The 25,987-nt window shown below is 43.3% G+C and overlaps 2 protein-coding genes across 2 annotated transcripts; both read left to right on the plus strand.

Annotated features, from left to right (window-relative positions):
* Positions 1–2,190: 2,190 nt before the first annotated feature.
* Positions 2,191–4,320, plus strand: LOC134089686 (TOG array regulator of axonemal microtubules protein 1-like). The gene is made up of 5 exons (XM_062544134.1): positions 2,191–2,230; positions 2,595–2,700; positions 2,890–3,122; positions 3,348–3,512; positions 4,160–4,320. Exons 3-5 carry the CDS (start codon positions 2,926–2,928, stop codon positions 4,287–4,289), a joined length of 492 nt encoding a protein of 163 aa, XP_062400118.1. The 5' UTR covers positions 2,191–2,230; positions 2,595–2,700; positions 2,890–2,925; the 3' UTR covers positions 4,290–4,320.
* Positions 4,321–18,509: 14,189 nt separating this feature from the next.
* On the plus strand, positions 18,510–21,615 carry LOC134089744 (TOG array regulator of axonemal microtubules protein 1-like). The gene is made up of 6 exons (XM_062544186.1): positions 18,510–19,050; positions 19,344–19,548; positions 19,913–20,018; positions 20,204–20,436; positions 20,677–20,841; positions 21,492–21,615. Exons 1-6 carry the CDS (start codon positions 18,510–18,512, stop codon positions 21,613–21,615), a joined length of 1,374 nt encoding a protein of 457 aa, XP_062400170.1.
* The last annotated feature ends 4,372 nt before the right edge of the window (positions 21,616–25,987 follow it).

A 25,987-nucleotide genomic window follows, 5' to 3' on the forward strand; every position in this document is an offset into this window, starting at 1 on the left:
TGTGGCACCCATCATTAAAACACAACGCATAAGTGATCGAGGGTGTGGAGAGACGTACCTCTGTTACATACAGTTAATTCATCCATCCATCCACCTAGACTATAAACAATAGACAATGGTATGTGATTTTTGCTCCATACTCCCAAGTTAAATATAAAAGGACAACCCACAGAATATTGAATAGGCTTATGTGAATTTGAGCTATTAATCAACCGACTTTTATTATCTATTATACATTAGTAAAAAAAATGTCCTGTGAATGATGTTTAAGCAGTTTTCCCCGCTGTTTGGGATGAAATAATCATATTAATATAACTAATTTATTTCTGTGAAGTTGTCCGTTCAAGGGGGGAAAGGTCCAACGTCATCAGTGACGTCACAGTAGCGCTCCTGTGACATCACTTGATCACTTGATCCAGTGCAGGACTCACCGTTCACTTTTCAGTAGAACTAGTCTAGATCATTTGCAATTGTTCAGTCTAGATAATTATATTCACGTTCAATACGCGTTATTTTTGCTGATTGTCATCAACAAATTGTAATGCTGCTCCGGTCCGCGGAATTTTAGATCGGAAATGGATTTTCAAGAGGAGTTGGGAAAACTCCATGCAGACGGCGAGGAGTTGAAAAAGATGTTACAGCTCCTGCTTTTACGCCAGGAACAGAACATCGGCACCCTGATCTGTACTGCATGTGTGAGTTCCATGAAATATCTGAGCAGATGTAGCCTACAGTTTTGTAGGCTAATAGTTTACTGTAAACTATAGATATGATAAAGCGTTAGGCTAATAATAATATGGCCTAAATTATAACAATATCTAATATCCCATTGTCCCTGCACTTGGCATCTATGTTGAAAGGGTAAAGCAAGGTCAACGTTGAAGTATGTTTTGCTTATGGGTATCTATGAGGTGACTTTTCCAAGTCAAAGTTGAAAGGGTAAAGGTGTGTTTTGATGATGACCTTTGAACTGTAGCAGGATTATGGTTACCATAGTTACAGCTTTGGTCAAATACCATAGACACAAATGATAGTGTTCAGCTACCTTCAAATGTAATGATAATGTCATATAATATAACATCATTAATGATGTAATACCTTAATGATGCCTTGGTTATTCACTAAATAGTGCACTATAGTGAAATACTGAGGATATCAAATGCAGCATGGCGGTTGGGCAGTTCTGTGTTAAAGGGTGTAGATGGTGGCCATGTTTGATGCCATGTTGCCTCTTCCCTCTCTGCAGTCACAGCATCAGCTGTTTCCGCATCTCCAGCCTCATCTTCTGCCCTTGCCCCACTGTCCCCACGGCCCACTCCAGCCCTTGCATGCCAGTGCGGCACCTGGCCAGCGGAAGCTGCTTGCCCCCATACCCCCTGCATCCCCCCACCACCAGCTGCAGCGGTCTGTGAGGGGTACGCTGAGACCCCTGAGCGCTCAGCAGAAGGAGCGCCAGACCAACAGGAAAATCCTGCAGGAGGTCCTGGAACTGGCCGAGGAGATTGTCCTTCAGGAGGAGCAGGCCACTCTCAAAGATGCCAGGGCCTTGGCCCAAACAGGCAGCTCTGTGGGCAGCTTCAGGCCCGTGGATCGCAGGACCCCGTTGGCACCCAGTACTCTGCCCCTCATCAATTCCCCAATTGCCCCTGCTGTCCCCGCCCCCCCAAAGACAACCAGACAGTTCCAGAGTAGACTACCCCGTCTCAAGAAGACAATGTCACTCAATGTGGTCACTGAGACAGGTGAGTAGTTGTTCTTACACTCCCCCTCCCCTGCCCTCACCTCACACACACACACACACACAGAATATATTGACTCATACAGGCTGGCCTAAGGTTGCAGAAAAGGATCCACACATCATGGGCAGGCCAAATGATGAACACTGTGCACACAGACAGACAATGTCTCAGTCTTTATTAGCCTAATTGAATATCAGTGCAGTTATCAATACAAATAACACAGTTGTTTGCCATGGCAAGTGTAGACAGGATTTCAGACAAACATATTTGACCTTTGACCTCTCAGAGCAAAAGGCCGTTGAGTCTGGGACAGGGAGGAAGGAGGAGACAAGGGAGCGTAAGGAGGTGATGAAGAGGAAAGGGAAAGAGGAGAGGCACACCAACAAGACCCAGCTGGCCAAGAATCTCCCAGAGTTGACCAGACTGCGCCCTCTGTCCTGTCCCGAGGAGGCCCTCCTGCAGGCCTTTAGAGTGCTCAGCGACGATGACTGGTGGGAGTATAGCTTAAATAGGCCAGGCTAAAATATTAACAAATGAAAGTTTTTTTGCCAAGATATTATGCTATCCAAACAAATCGTAGGTTTTTAGCTAAGATAGATTAGACTATGCTGAGATATTGTTGAGAGGTAGGAGTTGTGAAGAGAAGAGTAGTCTAGGCTATGCTGACACATATATATACTCTGATCCCGTGAAGGACATTTGGTCTCTGCATTTATCCCAAATCCGTGAATTAGTGAAACACACACAGCACACAGTGAGGTGAAACACAGACTAACAAGGGGGGGCGTGCCACAGCGGCCAAACCAAATCCATGTATTACTATGTTCCTCTAATGTGTTGTTGTCTGTGCTGCAGGGAGAAGAAGATCAAGGCCCTGATCTCCATCAGGTCTCTGGCTCAGCACCACTCTGAAGTGCTGCTGCCCAGGCTGCATGACGTCTGTCTGGCCGTCAATAAAGAGGTGAGAGGCTCTCTGCTGGAGAACATTCTGGAACACATGTTGTATCTTTTGTTCTGTTTCAAACTAGACAATATCTATTGAAATGCCTTAATGATGCTACTAAAGAAATGATGTTAACTCTCTCAGTATTCAATACATGTCAATTCAAAGTGGTACAAGCTGTCATTCCAAGTCCTTCCTCCCAACCAGGTGAGGCACCTGCGCTCTGCCGTATCCTGTGCTGCCATGGTGACGCTGGCCCACCTGTTTGCTCACCTGGGGCAGGACATGGATGCAGAGGCCGAGGGTGCAGCCCGAACACTGCTGCCGAAGGCTGGAGAGTCCGGCAGCTTTGTAAAGGACATGGACCTGGCCCTGGGGTACATGGTGTATAGCATCACCCCCATCCGCAGCATGAACGCTCTGATCAACGGAGGACTCAGGTTAGGGGCAGAGAGATAAAGAGGGCAAGAGTTTTTTTCTGCTTTCTAGTGCTTCTGTGTGACCTGGATCTCTTGATGTCTGTATCAGTTGTTACTCACCTACAATAGTCTGCCTGTTGTGTCTCTGTCTCCCCTGTTTCTCCTGGTTCTGTCTCTTTGTCTCTCCTGTTTCTCTGGGTTATCTATTCTCCTGGTGTGACTTATTGGTTCTCTGCTTCTTCTTAGCCACAAACATACAGCCGTGAGGAAGAGCACTGCACGGCACCTGGAGAAAGTGACAGAGGTCATGGGGGCAGCTTATCTCCTGTCTGGTAAAAAGGACCCGAGTCTGACTGCCCGCTTCATCCAAGTTGCCAGCTGCCTTGCCCTTGACCACGCACTGGAAGTCAGGTTAGGAGCACTATTTCTTGATTCTTTAGTATTTACTTTGTAAAAAGTAATGAAATTAAAAGTAAATGTGTCTAAATTAACCAATCAGCCAATGAGCAACAGTTTCTGTTCTATTATGAGATATCCAAGCGTAATCTCATGTTATACAGCACTAGGCTAATGAATATAACTATCTCTCAGTGCACAGCATTGAAATAATTTGTTAACAGCTAAACTGTAGTGAAGAATTAATTAAATAAAATATAGTGAAGAATTTGAGATTTAATATTCAGTTTCCAATATAGTCCACAAAAGGTATAGTCTGGCTGACAGCTGACTGATTATCAAATCTCCATTGACACATCTTTCCTGTAAACTTACGTTTTGTATTCAGTTGTTAACTTAATTCCAAAGACAATCTGCAGAGCAAATTCAAAAGCACTCACAGATTTGTTAGGGTTCACCCAGGCTACATAACTTACATTACATATATGAGATATGAGATCTTTTAGGGCAGGGACAATGACAAGCGTGCCATTGTCCCAATTATAAGTCAGTACCATCAAAATGATTTTAAAGCCATTATGCGTATAATGCTTATATATTAATAAGCCAATGAATCATTGAATCGGTGGGTGGTGACTGTTTGTATTTTGTGTCTGAAACAGGAATCAGGCCCGTAACATTTTCTCTGTAGTGGCCTCCCATCCTGACCTCATCAAGATGGTGGAGAGGTTCGCCCCTCTGAGCGATCAAATCCGCATCAAGGACTTCATTAACACATGCCAGAAAAGGTAGACTGGACACACATCACACTATCGTTAAACACTGAACATTTTTCCTTTACATTTGTTTATCAGAGTGATAAATGTGCCAAAATCGCTGTTCATTATTGTTTAATCTGTGGACATAGAGGGTAAATTGTCTTTGTGATGTGCTGTTTTTTTCCTGCAGACCTTTGCATTGAAGTAGACATCAGAGCCGGCCAGAATGAGACCGCAACCACGGTGTCACAGACACACACACAACACAACTATGTTACAACACACACACACACACACACACACACACACACACACACAGCAGTATTGTAGAGATACGCTAAAGCACATCCATTTCACACATGAAATAAAAAGAAAAAAAAAAAAAAACATTTGTCTGCACGGATTCACTTTTTCATATGGATTTTTAATATTATGAAAACATCACTTTACTATAAACTCAGATCTTTGCAGCGTGTGTAAAACTATAGGTATATATCATAGTTTCCCTTCTTCAGTATGATCATGGCTGTGCCGATGTCAATCACCATTGTCAAATTACTGGTATCTGTGCTCTGCTACCAACAAGATACAGTATCTATTTCTTTTTTAACTTCTATTGAAAATATAAAGGAAACGGAATACAATTATTTTGTTTATCTTACTTTTTGAAGCATGTTTACAGAGACTTGGTGATAGACAAGAAGAATTTGGTGAAAATGTTGCGCTTCTTTGGTTTCTTTGCTGCTGTGTCAAGGGCATGGTCTATCTGCTGCGATGTGGTGGCATGTGCTTCATCTGCAAAGCACCAGGACAATGTTCAAAAATGAAAATGACAAGGTTCACATGAAACAGCTAATAGCATACTGACAGGAAAATAATCATAATCATAATAATAATGCATGACTACTTAATGATGACCACTGAAGATGTAAAGGTCCGGTTCTCCAGCAAATTATGTCCTGCTGCTGTATCAATGTCCAGTGGACATGCCTGATTTGGTGCCAACGGGCTCACAGCATTATGTCCTACTACAATTCAAGAACACAAGCATGTTATCTGACGTTTTGCCCTCTGTGTGTATTCAACATACTATGACATGTGATGCTCCTAAGAAATTGCCTCCTGTGCCAAACATCACCGCAGACGCACAATAACATTACAGAGCTACAAAACAGGAATATTCTGGCTTTTGGTATTCTACTATTCCTATAGATCCTCTTCAATTTAGAATTAAGCCTATACTGTGACTGTAGAAATCATAGACTGTAGGCTATATAGTCTATGGTAGAAATGCCATGGCGTGGGGTTGTGAGGTCTGGAACAGTGGTTCTCAAACTGTGGTACGGGTACCACTGGTGGTACGCAGACTCTCTGTTGTGGTACTCTGGGATATTTTATTTCTTGACAAAATAATCTCTTCATACAAAAACAACAAAAAAATGTATATGAAAAAGAAAACCCAAAAAACAATGCAAAACAGAATGCACAATGTAAAATATATTAAAATTGGTCATAATTGTGGTAGCCTACTTGGAGAGATATTGTTCTCCAAGGTGGTTCATTGTGAAAAGTTTGAGAACTGGTCTAGAATATGAACTCAATATGGTATCTTTTCAACTCGACTAGCCTATTTAGGCTGTCATTAATGTAGGCTAGTTCCGATTGTCTACATGTAGCAGGGTTGGTTATGCTTCCCTGAATTTCCCCACTTTTTTCCCCACGTACAGTCAGGGTACAGTAGGTAGGCCTAGTAGGGGTGTGTGGCATTGGCTCCGCTTGGCTCCCGCGCTGGGGACCCCTGAAGATTCCATGTAGGTAGCCCTCCTCTGCCTCTTTTGCGACTGTCCTGAGGCATGTATGTGTTTTTTTTTTTAATGATTTTCTGTCATGCATCTATAGTTATCAGAATTGCCATAATGTGTTGTGCACTATACATACATACATACATATATGAGACTTGATGACATGAGATGCTTTTTAATGTGTTCTGACCGGGCACACGAAATGATTTCTGACGCTGCAGCAGTTTAGCATGCTACAGGTGTATTCAGTTAGTTTACATGCTGCTAGCTGAGTTATGTCATGTGACTTTATGTGGGTTGACCCGATCAGTTAGGCTACATCATGTTGTGTTTTAAAGTGCTTTACCTGGTCGGTTTAGCAGGATGTGATGCTCCTGGCTCGCTCCATGCCTGGTTATTTTTTTTATGTCTTTCCCGATATCTCTGGTACAGTATGCCACGTACAGTTTTGTAATTGTTTGAAAGTATGTTTTTAGTTGTCGTGCGTCGCTCTTTTGCGACTGTACTTCTGAGGCAGGGGAGCTGTGATGCGCCTGGTTCGCTCTTTCCCGATATCTCAGAGAGCAATAAAGCAACAAAATGTCCAGTCGGTTGTGGCATCCATCATTAAAACACAACGCATAGCTGCTAAGTGATCGAGGGTGGGGAGAGACGTACCTCTGTTACATACAGTTAATTCATCCATCCATCCATCCATCCACCTAGACTATAAACAATAGACAATGGTATGTGATTTTTGCTCCATATAGCCTACTCCCAAGTTAACTATAAAAGGACAACCCACAGAATATTGAATAGGCTTATGTGAATTTGAGCTATTAATCAACCGACTTTTATTATCTGTAATACATTAGTAAAACAAATGTGCTGTGAATGATGTTTAAGCAGTTTTCCCCTCTGTTTGGGATGAAATAATCATATCAATATCACTATTTTATTTCTGTGAAGTTGTCCGTTCAAGGGGGGGAAGGTCCAACGTCATCGGTGACGTCACAGTAGCGCTCCTGTGACATCACTTGATCACTTGATCCAGTGCAGGACTCACCGTTCACTTTTCAGTAGAACTAGTCTAGATCATTTGCATTTTGTTCAGTCTAGATAATTATATTCACGTTCAATAAAATTTTACATTTTCAATCGGAAATGGATTTTCAAGAGGAGTTGGGAAAACTCCATGCAGACGGCGAGGAGTTGAAAAAGATGTTACAGCTCCTGCTTTTACGCCAGGAACAGAACATCGGCACCCTGATCTGTACCGCATGTGTGAGTTCCATGAAATATCTGAGCAGATGTAGCCTACAGTTTTGTAATAGTTTACTGTAAACTATAGATATGATAAAGCGTTAGGCTAATAATAATATGGCCTAAATTATAACAATATCTAATATCCCATTGTCCCTGCACTTGGCATCTATGTTGAAAGGGTAAAGCAAGGTCAACGTTGAAGTATGTTTTGATTATGGGTATCTATGAGGTGACCTTTCCAAGTCAAAGTTGAAAGGGTAAAGGTCAAAGTTCAAGTGTGTTTTGATGATGACCTTTGAACTGTAGCAGGATTTTATGGTTACCATAGTTACAGCTTTGGTCAAATACCATAGACACAAATGATAGTGTTCAGCTACGTTCAAATGTAATTATAATGTAATATAACATAACATCATTAATGATGTAATACCTTAATGATGCCTTGGTTATTCACTAAATAGTGCACTATAGTGAAATACTGAGGATATCAAATGCAGCATGGCGGTTGGGCAGTTCTGTGTTAAAGGGTGTAGATGGTGGCCATGTTTGATGCCATGTTGCCTCTTCCCTCTCTGCAGTCACAGCATCAGCTGTTTCCGCATCTCCAGCCTCATCTTCTGCCCTTGCCCCACTGTCCCCACGGCCCACTCCAGCCCTTGCATGCCAGTGCGGCACCTGGCCAGCGGAAGCTGCTTGCCCCCATACCCCCTGCATCCCCCCACCACCAGCTGCAGCGGTCTGTGAGGGGTACGCTGAGACCCCTGAGCGCTCAGCAGAAGGAGCGCCAGACCAACAGGAAAATCCTGCAGGAGGTCCTGGAACTGGCCGAGGAGATTGTCCTTCAGGAGGAGCAGGCCACTCTCAAAGATGCCAGGGCCTTGGCCCAAACAGGCAGCTCTGTGGGCAGCTTCAGGCCCGTGGCTCGCAGGACCCCGTCGGCACCCAGTACTCTGCCCCTCATCAATTCCCCAATTGCCCCTGCTGTCCCCGCCCCTCCAAAGACAACCAGACAGTTCCAGAGTAGACTACCCCGTCTCAAGAAGACAATGTCACTCAATGTGGTCACTGAGACAGGTGAGTAGTTGTTCTTACACTCCCCCTCCCCTGCCCTCACCTCACACACACACACACACACACAGAATATATCGACTCATACAGGCTGGCCTAAGGTTGCAGAAAAGGATCCACACATCATGGGCAGGCCAAATGATGAACACTGTGCACACAGACAGACAATGTCTCAGTCTTTATTAGCCTAATTGAATATCAGTGCAGTTATCAATACAAATAACGTAGTTGTTTGCCATGCCATGGTGTAGACAGGATTTCAGACAAACATATTTGACCTTTGACCTCCCAGAGCAAATGGCCGTTGAGTCTGTGACAGGGAGGAAGGAGGAGACAAGGGAGCGTAAGGAGGTGAAGAAGAGGAAAGGGAAAGACGAGAGGCACACCAACAAGACCCAGCTGGCCAAGAATCTCCCAGAGTTGGCCAGACTGCGCCCTCTGTCCTGTCCCGAGGAGGCCCTCCTGCAGGCCTTTAGAGTGCTCAGCGACGATGACTGGTGGGAGTATAGCTTAAATAGGCCAGGCTAAAATATTAACAAATGAAAGTTTTTTTGCCAAGATATTATGCTATCCAAACAAATCGTAGGTTTTTAGCTAAGATAGATTAGACTATGCTGAGATATTGTTGAGAGGTAGGAGTTGTGAAGAGAAGAGTAGTCTAGGCTATGCTGACACATATATATACTCTGATCCCGTGAAGGACATTTGGTCTCTGCATTTATCCCAAATCCGTGAATTAGTGAAACACACACAGCACACAGTGAGGTGAAACACAGACTAACAAGGGGGGGCGTGCCACAGCGGCCAAACCAAATCCATGTATTACTATGTTCCTCTAATGTGTTGTTGTCTGTGCTGCAGGGAGAAGAAGATCAAGGCCCTGATCTCCATCAGGTCTCTGGCTCAGCACCACTCTGAAGTGCTGCTGCCCAGGCTGCATGACGTCTGTCTGGCCGTCAATAAAGAGGTGAGAGGCTCTCTGCTGGAGAACATTCTGGAACACATGTTGTATCTTTTGTTCTGTTTCAAACTAGACAATATCTATTGAAATGCCTTAATGATGCTACTAAAGAAATGATGTTAACTCTCTCAGTATTCAATACATGTCAATTCAAAGTGGTACAAGCTGTCATTCCAAGTCCTTCCTCCCAACCAGGTGAGGCACCTGCGCTCTGCCGTATCCTGTGCTGCCATGGTGACGCTGGCCCACCTGTTTGCTCACCTGGGGCAGGACATGGATGCAGAGGCCGAGGGTGCAGCCCGAACACTGCTGCCGAAGGCTGGAGAGTCCGGCAGCTTTGTAAAGGACATGGACCTGGCCCTGGGGTACATGGTGTATAGCATCACCCCCATCCGCAGCATGAACGCTCTGATCAACGGAGGACTCAGGTTAGGGGCAGAGAGATAAAGAGGGCAAGAGTTTTTTTCTGCTTAATTGCTTTCTAGTGCTTCTTAACGTTCTGTGTTACCTGGATCTCTTGATGTCTGTATCAGTTGTTACTCACCTACAATAGTCTGCCTGTTGTGTCTCTGTCTCCCCTGTTTCTCCTGGTTCTGTCTCTTTGTCTCTCCTATTTCTCTGGGTTATCTATTCTCCTGGTGTGACTTATTGGTTCTCTGCTTCTTCTTAGCCACAAACACACAGCCGTGAGGAAGAGCACTGCACGGCACCTGGAGAAAGTGACAGAGGTCATGGGGGCAGCTTATCTCCTGTCTGGTAAAAAGGACCCGAGTCTGACTGCCCGCTTCATCCAAGTTGCCAGCTGCCTTGCCCTTGACCACGCACTGGAAGTCAGGTTAGGAGCACTATTTCTGGATTCTTTAGTATTTACTTTGTAAAAAGTAATACAATTAAAAGTAAATGTGTCTAAATTAACCAATCAGCCAATCAGCAACAGTTTCTGTTCTATTATGAGATATCCAAGCGTAATCTCATGTTATACAGCACTAGGCTAATGAATATAACTATCTCTCAGTGCACAGCATTGAAATAATTTGTTAACAGCTAAACTGTAGTGAAGAATTAATTAAATAAAATATAGTGAAGAATTAATTAAATAAAATATAGTGAAGAATTAGAGATTTAATATTCAGTTTCCAATATAGTCCACAAAAGTTATAGTCTGGCTGACAGCTGACTGATTATCAAATCTCCATTGACACATCTTTCCTGTAAACTTACGTTTTGTATTCAGTTGTTAACTTAATTCCAAAGATAATCTGCAGAGCCAATTCAAAAGCACTCACAGATTTGTTAGGGTTCACCCAGGCTACATAACTTACATTACATATATGAGATATGAGATCTTTTAGGGCAGGGACAATGACAAGCGTGCCATTGTCCCAATTATAAGTCAGTACCATCAAAATGATTTTAAAGCCATTATGCGTATAATGCTTATATATTAATAAGCCAATGAATCATTGAATCGGTGGGTGGTGACTGTTCATGTATTTTGTGTCTGAAACAGGAATCAGGCCCGTAACATTCTCTCTGTAGTGGCCTCCCATCCCGACCTCATCAAGATGGTGGAGAGGTTCGCCCCTCTGAGCGATCAAATCCGCATCAAGGACTTCATTAACACATGCCAGAAAAGGTAGACTGGACACACATCACACTATCGTTAAACACTGAACATTTTTCCTTTACATTTGTTTATCAGAGTGATAAATGTGCCAAAATCGCTGTTCATTATTGTTTAATCTGTGGACATAGAGGGTAAATTGTCTTTGTGATGTGCTGTTTTTTTCCTGCAGACCTTTGCGTTGAAGTAGACATCAGAGCCGGCCAGAATGAGACCGCAACCACGGTGTCACAGACACACACACAACACAACTATGTTACAACACATACACACACACACACACACACACACACACAGACACACAGCAGTATTGCAGAGATACGCTAAAGCACATCCATTTCACACATGAAATAAAAAGAAAATTAAAAAAACATTTGTCTGCACGGATTCACTTTTTCATATGGATTTTTAATATGAAAACATCATTTTACTAGAAACTCAGATCTTTGCAGCGTGTGTAAAACTATAGGTATATATCATAGTTTCCCTTCTTCAGTATGATCATGGCTGTGCCGATGTCAATCACCATTGTCAAATTACTGGTATCTGTGCTCTGCTACCAACAAGATACAGTATCTATTTCTTTTTTTAACTTCTATTGAAAATATAAAGGAAACGAAATACAATTATTTTGTTTCTCTTACTTTGTGAAGGATGTTTACAGAGACTTGGTGATAGACAAGAAGAATTTGGTGAAAATGTTGCGCTTCTTTGGTTTCTTTGCTGCTGTGTCAAGGGCATGTTCTATCTGCTGCGATGTGGTGGCATGTGCTTCATCTGCAAAGCACCAGGACAATGTTCAAAAATGAAAATGACAAGGTTCACATGAAACAGCTAATAGCATACTGACAGGAAAATAATCATAATCATAATAATAATGCATGACTACTTAATGATGACCACTGAAGATGTAAAGGTCTGGTTCTCCAGCAAATTATGTCCTTCTGCTGTATCAATGTCCAGTGGACATGCCTGATTTGGTGCCAACGGGCTCACAGCATTATGTCCTACTACAATTCAAGAACACAAGCATGTTATCTGACGTGCTGCCCTCTGTGTGTATTCAACATACTATGACATGTGATGCACCTAAGAAATTGCCTCCTGTGCCAAACATCACCGCAGATGCACAATAACATTACAGAGCTACAAAACAGGAATATTCTGGCTTTTGGTATTCTACTATTCCTATAGATCCTCTTCAATTTAGAATTAAGCCTATACTGTGACTGTAGAAATCATAGACTGTAGGCTATATAGTCTATGGTAGAAATGCCATGGCGTGGGGTTGTGAGGTCTGGAACAGTGGTTCTCAAACTGTGGTACGCAGACTCTCTGTTGTGGTACTCTGGGATATTTTATTTCTTGACAAAATAATCACTTCATATGATACAAAAACAACAAAAACTGGTGGTACTGTGGTACTTGGAGAGACAATATTGTTCTCCAACGTGGTTCATTGTGAAAAGTTTGAGAACCACTGGTCTTGAATATGAACTCAATAATAGTATCTATTCAACTCGACTAGCCTGTTTAGGCTGTCATTAATGTACTGTAGGCTAGTTCAGATTGTCTACATGTAGCAGGGTTGGTTATGCTTCCCTGAATTTCCCCACTTTTTTCCTGCATATTCAGTGCAACTTTGCCGTTTCCCACGTACAGTCAGGGTACAGTAGGTAGGCCTAGTAGGGGGGTGTGGCATGAGTTGGCTCCGCTTGGCTCCCGCGCTGGGGAGTGGGGACCCCTGAAGATTCCATGTAGCCCTCCTCTGCCTCTTTTGCGACTGTCCTGAGGCAGAGGTATGTGTGTTTTTTCTTTTTCTTTTCTTTTTTTTAATGATTTTCTGTCATGCATCTATAGTTATCAGAATTGCCATAATGTGTTGTGCACTATACATACATACATACATATATGAGACTTGATGACAGATGCTTTTTAATGTGTTCCGACCGGGCACACTAAATGTTTTCTGACGCTGCAGCAGTTTAGCATGCTACAGGTGTATTCAGTTAGTTTACATGCTGCTAGCTGAGTTATGTCATCATGTGGCTTTATATGGGTTGACCCGATCAGTTAGGCTACATGTTGTGTTTTAAAGTGCTTTACCTGGTCGGTTTAGCAGGAGCTGTGATGCTCCTGGCTCGCTCCATGCCTGGTTATTTTTTATGTCTGTCCCGATATCTACAGTATGCCACGTAGGGGAGAGAGTGGTAAGACGAGCCACTTTTTACATTTTTCATCACAGCGTCATGTCAAAGACGACTTTTTTTGCAATCTTCATACCATATCAAACTTCAAAGTGTCCTGCTACTATTTGACTAAAAAAATAATTGAAAACATTTTATAGACCCAGTGATATGCCCTTTTGAAAAAAAGTGGTCAAGTGGCTCAACTTACCCCACGCACGGGGTAAGATGAGCCAATGTGTGGGGTAAAATAAGTCAAAGCAAAAACTCAGGTAAAAGATTGTTTTATTAAGTCTTTGTTCATAACACAAAATATGACCTGTAAAAGCTAGGTCAACCAATTCAGCCTTTAAACTTATCTTAAAATCCATTTAAAGTTTAAAAGGGATATAGAGTGGATGCATGGACCATATTACCTTGTTCTCATATGTTAAAATATGTTAAAATATAATATTGTACATTATTCTCATATGTTAAAATATCATATTGTAATCCTTATCAAAAATAAACTCAACTGCAATTTAAAAGCCTGATGTTAAAATATAGGCCTGATATTGTCAGGCTTTTTGTGGCTCAACTTGCCCCACCTCTCATGGCTCATCTTACCCCATAGCACCATTTCGGGAAAAAATGCTTCTCATGACAAGCTAGGCTAAGATTTGTCATTTTGATTAGCCCTCATATAATAGCTTATAAAGGCACCATCTTAGATATAATGTGTCTAAATGTTGTTTTATTCTTGTTTTCTCTAAATCATCTTACTTCTGGACAAAAATGTAATTCACTCAGAGAGCTAAAAAACACATTATTCCAAATATCTTTCTTACCAAATTTTCCATGTACTTCCCTTCTCTACAGATGTTAGGAAAGGGTCCCCTCCCCCTTAGAATGCTGTCATAAAATTAAATTTGTTTACCATATCCTAGAAAAAGGGTATGGCTCACCTTACCCCTCGGCTCATCTTACCCCTCTCTCCCCTACAGTTTTGTAATTGTTTGAAAGTATGTTTTTAGTTCTCGTGCGTCGCTCTTTTGCGACTGTCCTGAGGCAGAGGAGCTGTGATGCGCCTGGCTCGCTCTTTCCCGATATCTCAGAGAGCAATAAAGCAACAAAAGTTCCAGTCGGTTGTGGCATCCATCATTAAAACACAACGCATAGTGGTCGAGGGTGAGGAGAGACGACCTCTACATACAGTTAATTTATCCATCCATCCATCCACCTAGACTATAAACAATAGAAAATGGTATGTGATTTTTGCCCCATATACTCCCAAGTTAACTATAAAATGACAACCCACAGAATATTGAATAGGCTTATGTTATGAATTTGAGCTATTAATCAACCGACTTTTATTATCTATAATACATTAGTTAAACAAATGTGCTGTGAATTATGTTTAAGCAGTTTTCCCCTCTGTTTGGGATGAAATAATCATATTAATATCACTATTTCCATTAACATATCCATCAACAACAAATCCACACTGATTGAAGAACACATCAGGGAGAGAGGACTTGATTTCATGTGTCTGACAGAGACCTGGCACCAGCCAGAGGTTTACTCTGCCCTAAATGAAGCTTGTCCCCCCGGCTACAGTTACTTGGAGGCAGCTCGCAGCACTGGCCGCGGTGGTGGCCTTGCTGTCATCTACCAACAGGGCCTGGAGCTGACCCCCATCTCACTACCTACAACATCTTCATGTGAGTGTCTTGCTTTTAAATGTAAGCCCCCTTTTCCTATGACTGTTCTCCTTATCTACCGGCCACCAAAACCAAACTCTGCCTTCATCCCAGAAATATCTGATCTCCTCACAACACTCTGTACTACCTCTGCAAATACCATAATCCTGGGAGATTTAAATATTCATGTTGATAACCCCTCATGTCACCATGCAGCTGATTTTCTTCAGCTACTAGACACTCTCCACCTACAACAACATGTTGACATCCCGACACATTCTAGGGGACACACACTTGATTTGGTCATCTCTAACTCCGCCCCCATCAGCAACCTACAGGTTTATGATCTTGGTGTGTCTGATCACAAGGTTGTGTCAATGGAGCTGTCTTTCCCCTCCCCCTGCACCAAACCAAAGCGACAGATCCATTTCAGAAAATTGAAAAACATCAATGCGGATGCCCTGGACCTGGACCTCCAACTTCTCTCTTCTGGTTCTACTGTCTTCCCCTCTGTTGCTGACTCAGTGGATTTCTACAACCAGTCCCTGAGCAGTCTCCTGGACCTCCACGCCCCCCTTACATCCAGGTCAGTCTCATTTTTGCGCTCAGCGCCCTGGTACAACTGTGAGCTGCGAAAGATGAAGACGGCTGGGCGTGTTCTTGAGCGGCGGCTCAAGGCCTCTGGACTGACTGTTCACAAACAGGCATACAGAGAACACAGGAGGGAGTATGCTCATGCTCTGAGAGATGCACGGTCCAAGTTTTACTCCAACATTATCAACAACAGCCCAGGTGACTCTAAACAACTGTTTTCAACAATAAATCACCTTCTCAAGCCACCCTCATCCTCCCACTCTGAGACCACTGAGGAGAGGTGCAACATGCACATTACTTTTTTCAAACAAAAAGTTAATAACATCCGCTCCCACCTCTCTGCCAATGCTGTCCTGCCCCTCCCAACTGCTGACCCACCGTTTGAGATTGTCCAGCCCCTCTGCTCTTTCTCTGATGCCACACAGGAGGAGGTGGAGCACATCATCAAAAAAATGAAGCCATCCACCTGTGCTCTGGACCCTTTCCCTTCAGCCCTGCTGAAAGCTAACATCTCTGCCGTCTCTCCACTCATCACCAGCATCATAAACCACTCTCTCATGGCTGGCCATATCCCTTCTGCATTAAAAACGGCTGTCATCAGACCTCTGCTGAAAAAACCCACACTGGATCCAGAAGTTCTCTCCAACTACAGGCCCATCTCCAATCTTCCATTCCTGTCAAAGGTTCTGGAAAAAACAGTTGCAGCACAACTTTTTGATCACCTCAAACACAACAACCTGTTTGAAAAGTTTCAGTCTGGTTTCCGTCCTGGCCATAGCACAGAAACAGCCCTGGTTAGGGTCACCAACGACCTCCTGATGACAGCAGATACTGGTTCCCCATCTCTGCTCATCCTTCTGGACCTAACAGCTGCTTTTGATACAGTAGACCACAACATCCTCCTCCATCGCCTGCAGTACACCATTGGACTCTCAGACAATGCCTACAACTGGTTCCACTCTTACCTGACCGGCAGAACCGAGCACGTCGCCCTGGGCAGGGCTAAATCACATACCCACAACGTCACCTGTGGTGTCCCTCAGGGTTCTGTGCTGGGCCCCACCCTCTTCACCATCTACATGCTCCCCCTCGGCAATATCATTAGCAGACACGGAATAACTTTCCACTGTTATGCTGATGACACACAGCTCTACCTCAGGACAACCCCCACTTCATCTGCTCCCCTGCCAACATCCACACTGACCACATGTCTGGAGGAGATAGAGGCTTGGATGAAGCTCAACTTCCTTCAACTGAACAGCTCTAAAACAGAAGCAATTCTAGTTGGCTCATCACATCAGCTCCGCTCTTCCACCATCAAAAATATCACCTTCTCTGGACAAAACATCTCCCTGTCAACATCTGTCACCAACTTGGGTGTTAAAATGGACCCACAACTCACTTTTGACACCCACATCAAACATCTCTGCAAGACTTCATTTTACCACCTCAAGAACATTGCCAAACTCCGTCCAACTCTCACCCTGGGCGATGCAGAGAAGCTCATCCACGCCTTTGTTTCCTCCAGGCTGGACTATTGCAATGCACTCCTCATTGGGATCTCTGGCAAGAGCATCCAGAGACTTCAATACATCCAGAACAGTGCTGCCAGGATCCTGATGAGGGTGCGCAAGCATGAACATATCACCCCCATTCTGAAAAGTCTCCACTGGCTCCCGGTTAATTTCAGAATAGAGTATAAGATCACACTCCTCACCCACCAGTGCATATATGGACATGCTCCCCTCTACCTACAGGAACTCCTCACCCCCCAGACCTCCTCACGCCCCCTGCGGTCAACAATCATTAACACCCTCCAAATCCCCAGAACCAAGCTCCACAGGATGGGTGACAGAGCTTTCTCTGCTGCTGCTCCCAGGCTATGGAATGCCCTCCCTGACGACCTGAGGGCCCCACAGACATTGAACACTTTTAAAAAAACTTTGAAAACATATCTTTTTAAAAAAGCTTTCTGTTAAATGTATTTTGTTGATGTGTGTGTGTGTGTTGTATGTGTGTGTTTGTGTGTGTGTGTGTGTGTGTATATTTTATACACGTATGTGTGAGTGTGTGTGTGTGTGTGTGTGCGTATGTGTGTGTATGTATGTATATAATCTATTTTAAATTGCATTATTTTTTATCTGTCTTTATCTGTTATCCATTTGCATTATAATTTTGTAGCACTTTGAGATTGTCCATAATATAAAGTGCAATACAAATAAAATTTATTATTATTATTATTATTATTATTTCATTTCTGTGAAGTTGTCCGTTCAAGGGGGGGAAGGTCCAACGTCAACGGTGACGTCACAGTAGCGCTCCTGTGACATCACTTGATCACTTGATCCAGTGCAGGACTCACCGTTCACTTTTCAGTAGAACTAGTCTAGATCATTTGCATTTTGTTCAGTCTAGATAATTATATTCACGTTCAATAACATTTTAAATTTTCAATCGGAAATGGATTTTCAAGAGGAGTTGGGAAAACTCCATGCAGACGGCGAGGAGTTGAAAAAGATGTTACAGCTCCTGCTTTTACGCCAGGAACAGAACATCGGCACCCTGATCTGTACCGCATGTGTGAGTTCCATGAAATATCTGAGCAGATGTAGCCTACAGTTTTGTAATAGTTTACTGTAAACTATAGATATGATAAAGCGTTAGGCTATATAATAATAATATGGCCTAAATTATAACGATATCTAATATCCCATTGTCCCTGCACTTGGCATCTATGTTGAAAGGGTAAAGCAAGGTCAACGTTGAAGTATGTTTTGATTATGGGTATCTATGAGGTGAACTTTCCAAGTCAAAGTTGAAAGGGTAAAGGTCAAAGTTCAAGTGTTTTGATGATGACCTTTGGACTGTAGCAGGATTATGGTTACCATAGTTACAGCTTTGGTCAAATACCATAGACACAAATGATAGTGTTCAGCTACGTTCAAATGTAATTATAATGTAATATAACATAACATCATTAATGATGTAATACCTTAATGATGCCTTGGTTATTCACTAAATAGTGCACTATAGTGAAATACTGAGGATATCAAATGCAGCATGGCGGTTGGGCAGTTCTGTGTTAAAGGGTGTAGATGGTGGCCATGTTTGATGCCATGTTGCCTCTTCCCTCTCTGCAGTCACAGCATCAGCTGCTTCCGCATCTCCAGCCTCATCTTCTGCCCTTGCCCCACTGTCCCCACGGCCCACTCCAGCCCTTGCATGCCAGTGCGGCACCTGGCCAGCGGAAGCTGCTTGCCCCCATACCCCCTGCATCCCCCCACCACCAGCTGCAGCGGTCTGTGAGGGGTACGCTGAGACCCCTGAGCGCTCAGCAGAAGGAGCGCCAGACCAACAGGAAAATCCTGCAGGAGGTCCTGGAACTGGCCGAGGAGATTGTCCTTCAGGAGGAGCACGCCGCTCTCAATGATGCCAGGGCCTTGGCCCAAACAGGCAGCTCTGTGGGCAGCTTCAGGCCCGTGGCTCGCAGGACCCCGTTGGCACCCAGTACTCTGCCCCTCATCAATTCCCCAATTGCTCCTGCTGTCCCCGCCCCCCCAAAGACAACCAGACAGTTCCAGAGTAGACTACCCCGTCTCAAGAAGACAATGTCACTCAATGTGGTCACTGAGACAGGTGAGTAGTTGTTCTTACACTCCCCCTCCCCTGCCCTCACCTCACACACACACACACACACACACACACACAGAATATATTGACTCATACAGGCTGGCCTAAGGTTGCAGAAAAGGATCCACACATCATGGGCAGGCCAAATGATGAACACTGTGCACACAGACAGACAATGTCTCAGTCTTTATTAGCCTAATTGAATATCAGTGCAGTTATCAATACAAATAACACAGTTGTTTGCCATGGCAAGTGTAGACAGGATTTCAGACAAACATATTTGACCTTTGACCTCTCAGAGCAAAAGGCCGTTGAGTCTGGGACAGGGAGGAAGGAGGAGACAAGGGAGCGTAAGGAGGTGATGAAGAGGAAAGGGAAAGAGGAGAGGCACACCAACAAGACCCAGCTGGCCAAGAATCTCCCAGAGTTGACCAGACTACGCCCTCTGTCCTGTCCCGAGGAGGCCCTCCTGCAGGCCTTTAGAGTGCTCAGCGACGATGACTGGTGGGAGTATAGCTTAAATAGGCCAGGCTAAAATATTAACAAACGAAAGTTTTTTTGCCAAGATATTATGCTATCCAAACAAATCGTAGGTTTTTAGCTAAGATAGATTAGACTATTCTGAGATATTGTTAAGAGGTAGGAGTTGTGAAGAGAAGAGTAGTCTAGGCTATGCTGACACATATATATACTCTGATCCCGTGAAGGACATTTGGTCTCTGCATTTATCCCAAATCCGTGAATTAGTGAAACACACACAGCACACAGTGAGGTGAAACACAGACTAACAAGGGGGGGCGTGCCACAGCGGCCAAACCAAATCCATGTATTACTATGTTCCTCTAATGTGTTGTTGTCTGTGCTGCAGGGAGAAGAAGATCAAGGCCCTGATCTCCATCAGGTCTCTGGCTCAGCACCACTCTGAAGTGCTGCTGCCCAGGCTGCATGACGTCTGTCTGGCCGTCAATAAAGAGGTGAGAGGCTCTCTGCTGGACAACATTCTGGAACACATGTTGTATCTTTTGTTCTGTTTCAAACTAGACAATATCTATTGAAATGCTTTAATGATGCTACTAAAGAAATGATGTTAACTCTCTCAGTATTCAAAACAAAGTCAAAGTGGTACAAGCTGTCATTCCAAGTCCTTCCTCCCAACCAGGTGAGGCACCTGCGCTCTGCCGTATCCTGTGCTGCCATGGTGACGCTGGCCCACCTGTTTGCTCACCTGGGGCAGGACATGGATGCAGAGGCCGAGGGTGCAGCCCGAACACTGCTGCCGAAGGCTGGAGAGTCCGGCAGCTTTGTAAAGGACATGGACCTGGCCCTGGGGTACATGGTGTATAGCATCACCCCCATCCGCAGCATGAACGCTCTGATCAACGGAGGACTCAGGTTAGGGGCAGAGAGATAAAGAGGGCCAGAGTTTTTTTCTGCTTAATTGCTTTCTAGTGCTTCTTAACGTTCTGTGTTACCTGGATCTCTTGATGTCTGTATCAGTTGTTACTCACCTGATAGTCTGCCTGTTGTGTCTCTGTCTCCCCTGTTTCTCCTGGTTCTGTCTCTTTGTCTCCCTTGTTTCTCTGGCTTATCTATTCTCCTGGTGTGACTTATTGGTTCTCTGCTTCTTCTTAGCCACAAACATACAGCCGTGAGGAAGAGCACTGCACGGCACCTGGAGAAAGTGACAGAGGTCATGGGGGCAGCTTATCTCCTGTCTGGTAAAAAGGACCCGAGTCTGACTGCCCGCTTCATCCAAGTTGCCAGCTGCCTTGCCCTTGACCACGCACTGGAAGTCAGGTTAGGAGCACTATTTCTTGTTTCTTTAGTATTTACTTTGTAAAAAGTAATAAAATTAAAAGTAAATGTGTCTAAATTAACCAATCAGCCATCAGCAACAGTTTCTGTTCTATTATGAGATATCCAAAAGTTATCTCATGTCATACAGCACTAGGCTACTGAATGTAACTATCTGTCAGTGCACAGCATTGAGATAATTTGTTAACAGCTAAACCATAGTGAAGAATTAATGAAATAAAATATAGTGAAGAATTAGTGATATAATTATTCAGTTTCCAATAGTAGTCCACAAAAGTTATAGACTGGCTGACAGCTGACTGATTATCAAATCTCCATTGACACATTTTTCCTGTAAACTAAGGTTTTGTATTCAGTTGTTAACTTAATTCCGAAGACAATCTGCAGAGCAAATTCAAAAGCACTCACAGATTTTTTAGGGTTCACCCAGGCTACATAACTTACATTACATATATGAGATATGAGCTCTTTTCGGACAGGGACAATGACAAACGTGCCATTGTCCCAATTATAAGTCAGTACCATCAAAATGATTTTAAAGCCATTATGCGTATAATGCTTATACATTAATAAGCCAATGAATCATTGAATCGGTGGGTGGTGGCTGTTCATGTATTTTGTGTCTGAAACAGGAATCAGGCCCGTAACATTCTCTCTGTAGTGGCCTCCCATCCCGACCTCATCAAGATGGTGGAGAGGTTTGCCCCTCTGAGCGATCAAATCCGCATCAAGGACTTCATCAACACATGCCAGTAAAGGTAGACTGGACACACATCACACTATCGTTAAACACTGAACATTTTTCCTTTACATTGTTTATCAGAGTGATAAATGTGCCAAAATCGCTGTTCATTATTGTTTAATCCGTGAACATAGAGGGTAAATTGTCTTGGTAATGTGCTGTTTTTTTCCTGCAGACCTGTGCGTTGAGGTAGACATCAGAGCCGGCCAGAATGAGACCGCAACCACGGTGTCACAGACACACACACAACACAACTATGTTACAACACACACACACACACACACACACACACACAGTAGTATTGTAGAGATACGCTAAAGCACATCCATTTCACACATGAAATAAACAGAACATAAAAAAAACCATTTGTCTGCACGGATTCACTTTTTCATATGGATTTTTAATATGAAAACATAATTTTACTATGAACTCAGATCTTTGCAGTGTGTGTAAAACTATAGGTATCATAGTTTCCCTTCAGTATGATCATGGCTGTGCTGTGCCGATGTCAATCACCATTGTCAAATTACTGGTATCTGTGCTCTGCCACCAACAAGATACAGTATCTTTTTTTTTTTTTAACTTCTATTGAAAATATAAAGGAAACGAAATACAATTATTTTGTTTCTCTTACTTTGTGAAGCATGTTTACAGAGACTTGGTGATAGACAAGAAGAATTTGGTGAAAATGTTGCGCTTCTTTGGTTTCTTTGCTGCTGTGTCAGGGGCATGTTCTATCTGCTGCGATGTGGTGGCATGTGCTTCATCTGCAAAGCACCAGGACAATGTTCAAAAATGAAAATGACAAGGTTCACATGAAACAGCTAATAGCATACTGACAGGAAAATAATCATAATCATAATAATAATGCATGACTACTTAATGATGACCACTGAAGATGTAAAGGTCCGGTTCTCCAGCAAATTATGTCCTGCTGCTGTATCAATGTCCAGTGGACATGCCTGATTTGGTGCCAACGGGCTCACAGCATTATGTCCTACTACAATTCAAGAACACAAGCATGTTATCTGACGTTTTGCCCTCTGTGTATTCAACATACTATGACATGTGATGCTCCTAAGAAATTGACTCCTGTGCCAAACATCACCGCAGATGCACAATAACATTACAGAGCTACAAAACAGGAATATTCTGGCTTTTGGTATTCTACTATTCCTATAGATCCTCTTCAATTTAGAATTAAGCCTATACTGTGACTGTAGAAATCATAGACTGTAGGCTATATAGTCTATGGTAGAAATGCCATGGCGTGGGGTTGTGAGGTCTGGAACAGTGGTTCTCAAACTGTGGTACGCAGACTCTCTGTTGTGGTAGGCTACTCTGGGATATTTTATTTCTTGACAAAATAATCACTTCATATGATACAAAAACAACAAAAAAATGTATATATGAAGAAGAAAACACAAAAAACAATGCAAAACAGAATGCACAATGTAAAATATATTAAAATTGGTCATAATTGTGGTACTTGGAGAGACAATATTGTTCTCCAACGTGGTTCATTGTGAAAAGTTTGAGAACCACTGGTCTTGAATATGAACTCAATAAATTATCTTTTCAACTCGACTAGCCTGTTTAGGCTGTCATTAATGTAGGCTAGTTCAGAATGTCTACATGTAGCAGGGTTGGTTATGCTTCCCTGAATTTCCCCACTTTTTTCCTGCATATTCAGTGCAACTTTGCCGTTTCCCACGTACAGTCAGGGTACAGTAGGTAGGCCTAGTAGGGGGGTGTGGCATGAGTTGGCTCCGGTTGGCTCCCGCGCTGGGAAGTGGGGACCCCTGAAGATTCCATGTAGATGTAGCCCTCCTATGCCTCTTTTGCGACTGTCCTGAGGCAGAGGTATGTGTGTTTTTTCTTTTTCTTTTCTTTTTTTTAATGATTTTCTGTCATGCATCTATAGTTATCAGAATTGCCATAATGTGTTGTGCACTATACATATATGAGACTTGATGACAGATGCTTTTTAATGTGTTCCGACCGGGCACACTAAATGTTTTCTGACGCTGCAGCAGTTTAGCATGCTACAGGTGTGTTCAGTTAGTTTACATGCTGCTAGCTGAGTTATGTCATCATGTGGCTTTATATGGGTTGACCCGATCAGTTAGGCTACATCATGTTGTGTTTTAAAGTGCTTTAGGCTACCTGGTCGGTTTAGCAGGAGCTGTGATGCTCCTGGCTCGCTCCATGCCTGGTTATTTTTTATGTCTGTCCCGATATCTCTGGTAGGCCTACAGTATGCCACGTACAGTTTTGTAATTGTTTGAAAGTATGTTTTTAGTTGTCGTGCGTCGCTCTTTTGCGACTGTCCTGAGGCAGAGGAGCTGTGATGCGCCTGGCTCGCTCTTTCCCGATATCTCAGAGAGCAATAAAGCAACAAAAGTTCCAGTCGGTTGTGGCATCCATCATTAAAACACAACGCATAGTGGTCGAGGGTGGGGAGAGACGACCTCTGTTACATACAGTTAATTTATCCATCCATCCATCCACCTAGACTATAAATAAACAATAGAAAATGGTATGTGATTTTTGCTCCATATACTCCCAAGTTACTATAAAAGGACAACCCACAGAATATTGAATAGGCTTATGTTATGAATTTGAGCTATTAATCAACCGATTTTTATTATCTATAATACATTAGTTAAACAAATGTGCTGTAAATGAAGCAGTTAAGCAGTTTTCCCCTCTGTTTGGGATGAAATAATCATATCAATATCACTATTTTATTTCTGTGAAGTTGTCCGTTCAAGGGGGGAAAGGTCCAACGTCAACGGTGACGTCACAGTAGCGCTCCTGTGACATCACTTGATCACTTGATCCAGTGCAGGACTCACCGTTCACTTTTCAGTAGAACTAGTCTAGATCATTTGCATTTTGTTCAGTCTAGATAATTATATTCACGTTCAATAACATTTTAAATTTTCAATCGGAAATGGATTTTCAAGAGGAGTTGGGAAAACTCCATGCAGACGGCGAGGAGTTGAAAAAGATGTTACAGCTCCTGCTTTTACGCCAGGAACAGAACATCGGCACCCTGATCTGTACCGCATGTGTGAGTTCCATGAAATATCTGAGCAGATGTAGCCTACAGTTTTGTAACAGTTTACTGTAAACTATAGATATGATAAAGCGTTAGGCTATATAATAATAATAATATGGCCTAAATTATAACGATATCTAATATCCCATTGTCCCTGCACTTGGCATCTATGTTGAAAGGGTAAAGCAAGGTCAACGTTGAAGTATGTTTTGATTATGGGTATCTATGAGGTGATCTTTCCAAGTCAAAGTTGAAAGGGTAAAGGTCAAAGTTCAAGTGTGTTTTGATGATGACCTTTGAACTGTAGCAGGATTATGGTTACCATAGTTACAGCTTTGGTCAAATACCATAGACACAAATGATAGTGTTCAGCTACCTTCAAATGTAATTATAATGTAATATAATATAACATCATTAATGATGTAATACCTTAATGATGCCTTGGTTATTCACTAAATAGTGCACTATAGTGAAATACTGAGGATATCAAATGCAGCATGGCGGTTGGGCAGTTCTGTGTTAAAGGGTGTAGATGGTGGCCATGTTTGATGCCATGTTGCCTCTTCCCTCTCTGCAGTCACAGCATCAGCTGCTTCCGCATCTCCAGCCTCATCTTCTGCCCTTGCCCCACTGTCCCCACGGCCCACTCCAGCCCTTGCATGCCAGTGCGGCACCTGGCCAGCGGAAGCTGCTTGCCCCCATACCCCCTGCATCCCCCCACCACCAGCTGCAGCGGTCTGTGAGGGGTACGCTGAGACCCCTGAGCGCTCAGCAGAAGGAGCGCCAGACCAACAGGAAAATCCTGCAGGAGGTCCTGGAACTGGCCGAGGAGATTGTCCTTCAGGAGGAGCACGCCGCTCTCAATGATGCCAGGGCCTTGGCCCAAACAGGCAGCTCTGTGGGCAGCTTCAGGCCCGTGGATCGCAGGACCCCGTTGGCACCCAGTACTCTGCCCCTCATCAATTCCCCAATTGCCCCTGCTGTCCCCGCCCCCCCAAAGACAACCAGACAGTTCCAGAGTAGACTACCCCATCTCAAGAAGACAATGTCACTCAATGTGGTCACTGAGACAGGTGAGTAGTTGTTCTTACACTCCCCCTCCCCTGCCCTCACCTCACACACACACACACACACACACACACACACAGAATATATTGACTCATACAGGCTGGCCTAAGGTTGCAGAAAAGGATCCACACATCATGGGCAGGCCAAATGATGAACACTGTGCACACAAGACAGACAATGTCTCAGTCTTTATTAGCCTAATTGAATATCAGTGCAGTTATCAATACAAATAACATAGTTGTTTGCCATGGCAA

The sequence above is a fragment of the Sardina pilchardus genome, chromosome 8 (genome assembly GCF_963854185.1).
Source record: "Sardina pilchardus chromosome 8, fSarPil1.1, whole genome shotgun sequence".
NCBI classification, from domain to species: domain Eukaryota; kingdom Metazoa; phylum Chordata; class Actinopteri; order Clupeiformes; family Clupeidae; genus Sardina; species Sardina pilchardus.

What these genes read in the sequence shown, in the direction of transcription:
- LOC134089744 (XM_062544186.1), top strand. Translation starts at nt 18,510, where the DNA reads ATGGTGGCCATGTTTGATGCCATGTTGCCTCTTCCCTCTCTGCAGTCA. An exon ending in CAATGTGGTCACTGAGACAG is followed by an intron (nt 19,051 to 19,343) that starts GTGAGTAGTTGT and finishes TTGACCTCTCAG; the next exon opens with AGCAAAAGGCCGTTGAGTCT. An exon ending in CTGATCAACGGAGGACTCAG is followed by an intron (nt 20,437 to 20,676) that starts GTTAGGGGCAGA and finishes GCTTCTTCTTAG; the next exon opens with CCACAAACATACAGCCGTGA.
- LOC134089686 (XM_062544134.1), top strand. Translation starts at nt 2,926, where the DNA reads ATGGTGACGCTGGCCCACCTGTTTGCTCACCTGGGGCAGGACATGGAT. An exon ending in CTGATCAACGGAGGACTCAG is followed by an intron (nt 3,123 to 3,347) that starts GTTAGGGGCAGA and finishes GCTTCTTCTTAG; the next exon opens with CCACAAACATACAGCCGTGA. An exon ending in GACCACGCACTGGAAGTCAG is followed by an intron (nt 3,513 to 4,159) that starts GTTAGGAGCACT and finishes TGTCTGAAACAG; the next exon opens with GAATCAGGCCCGTAACATTT.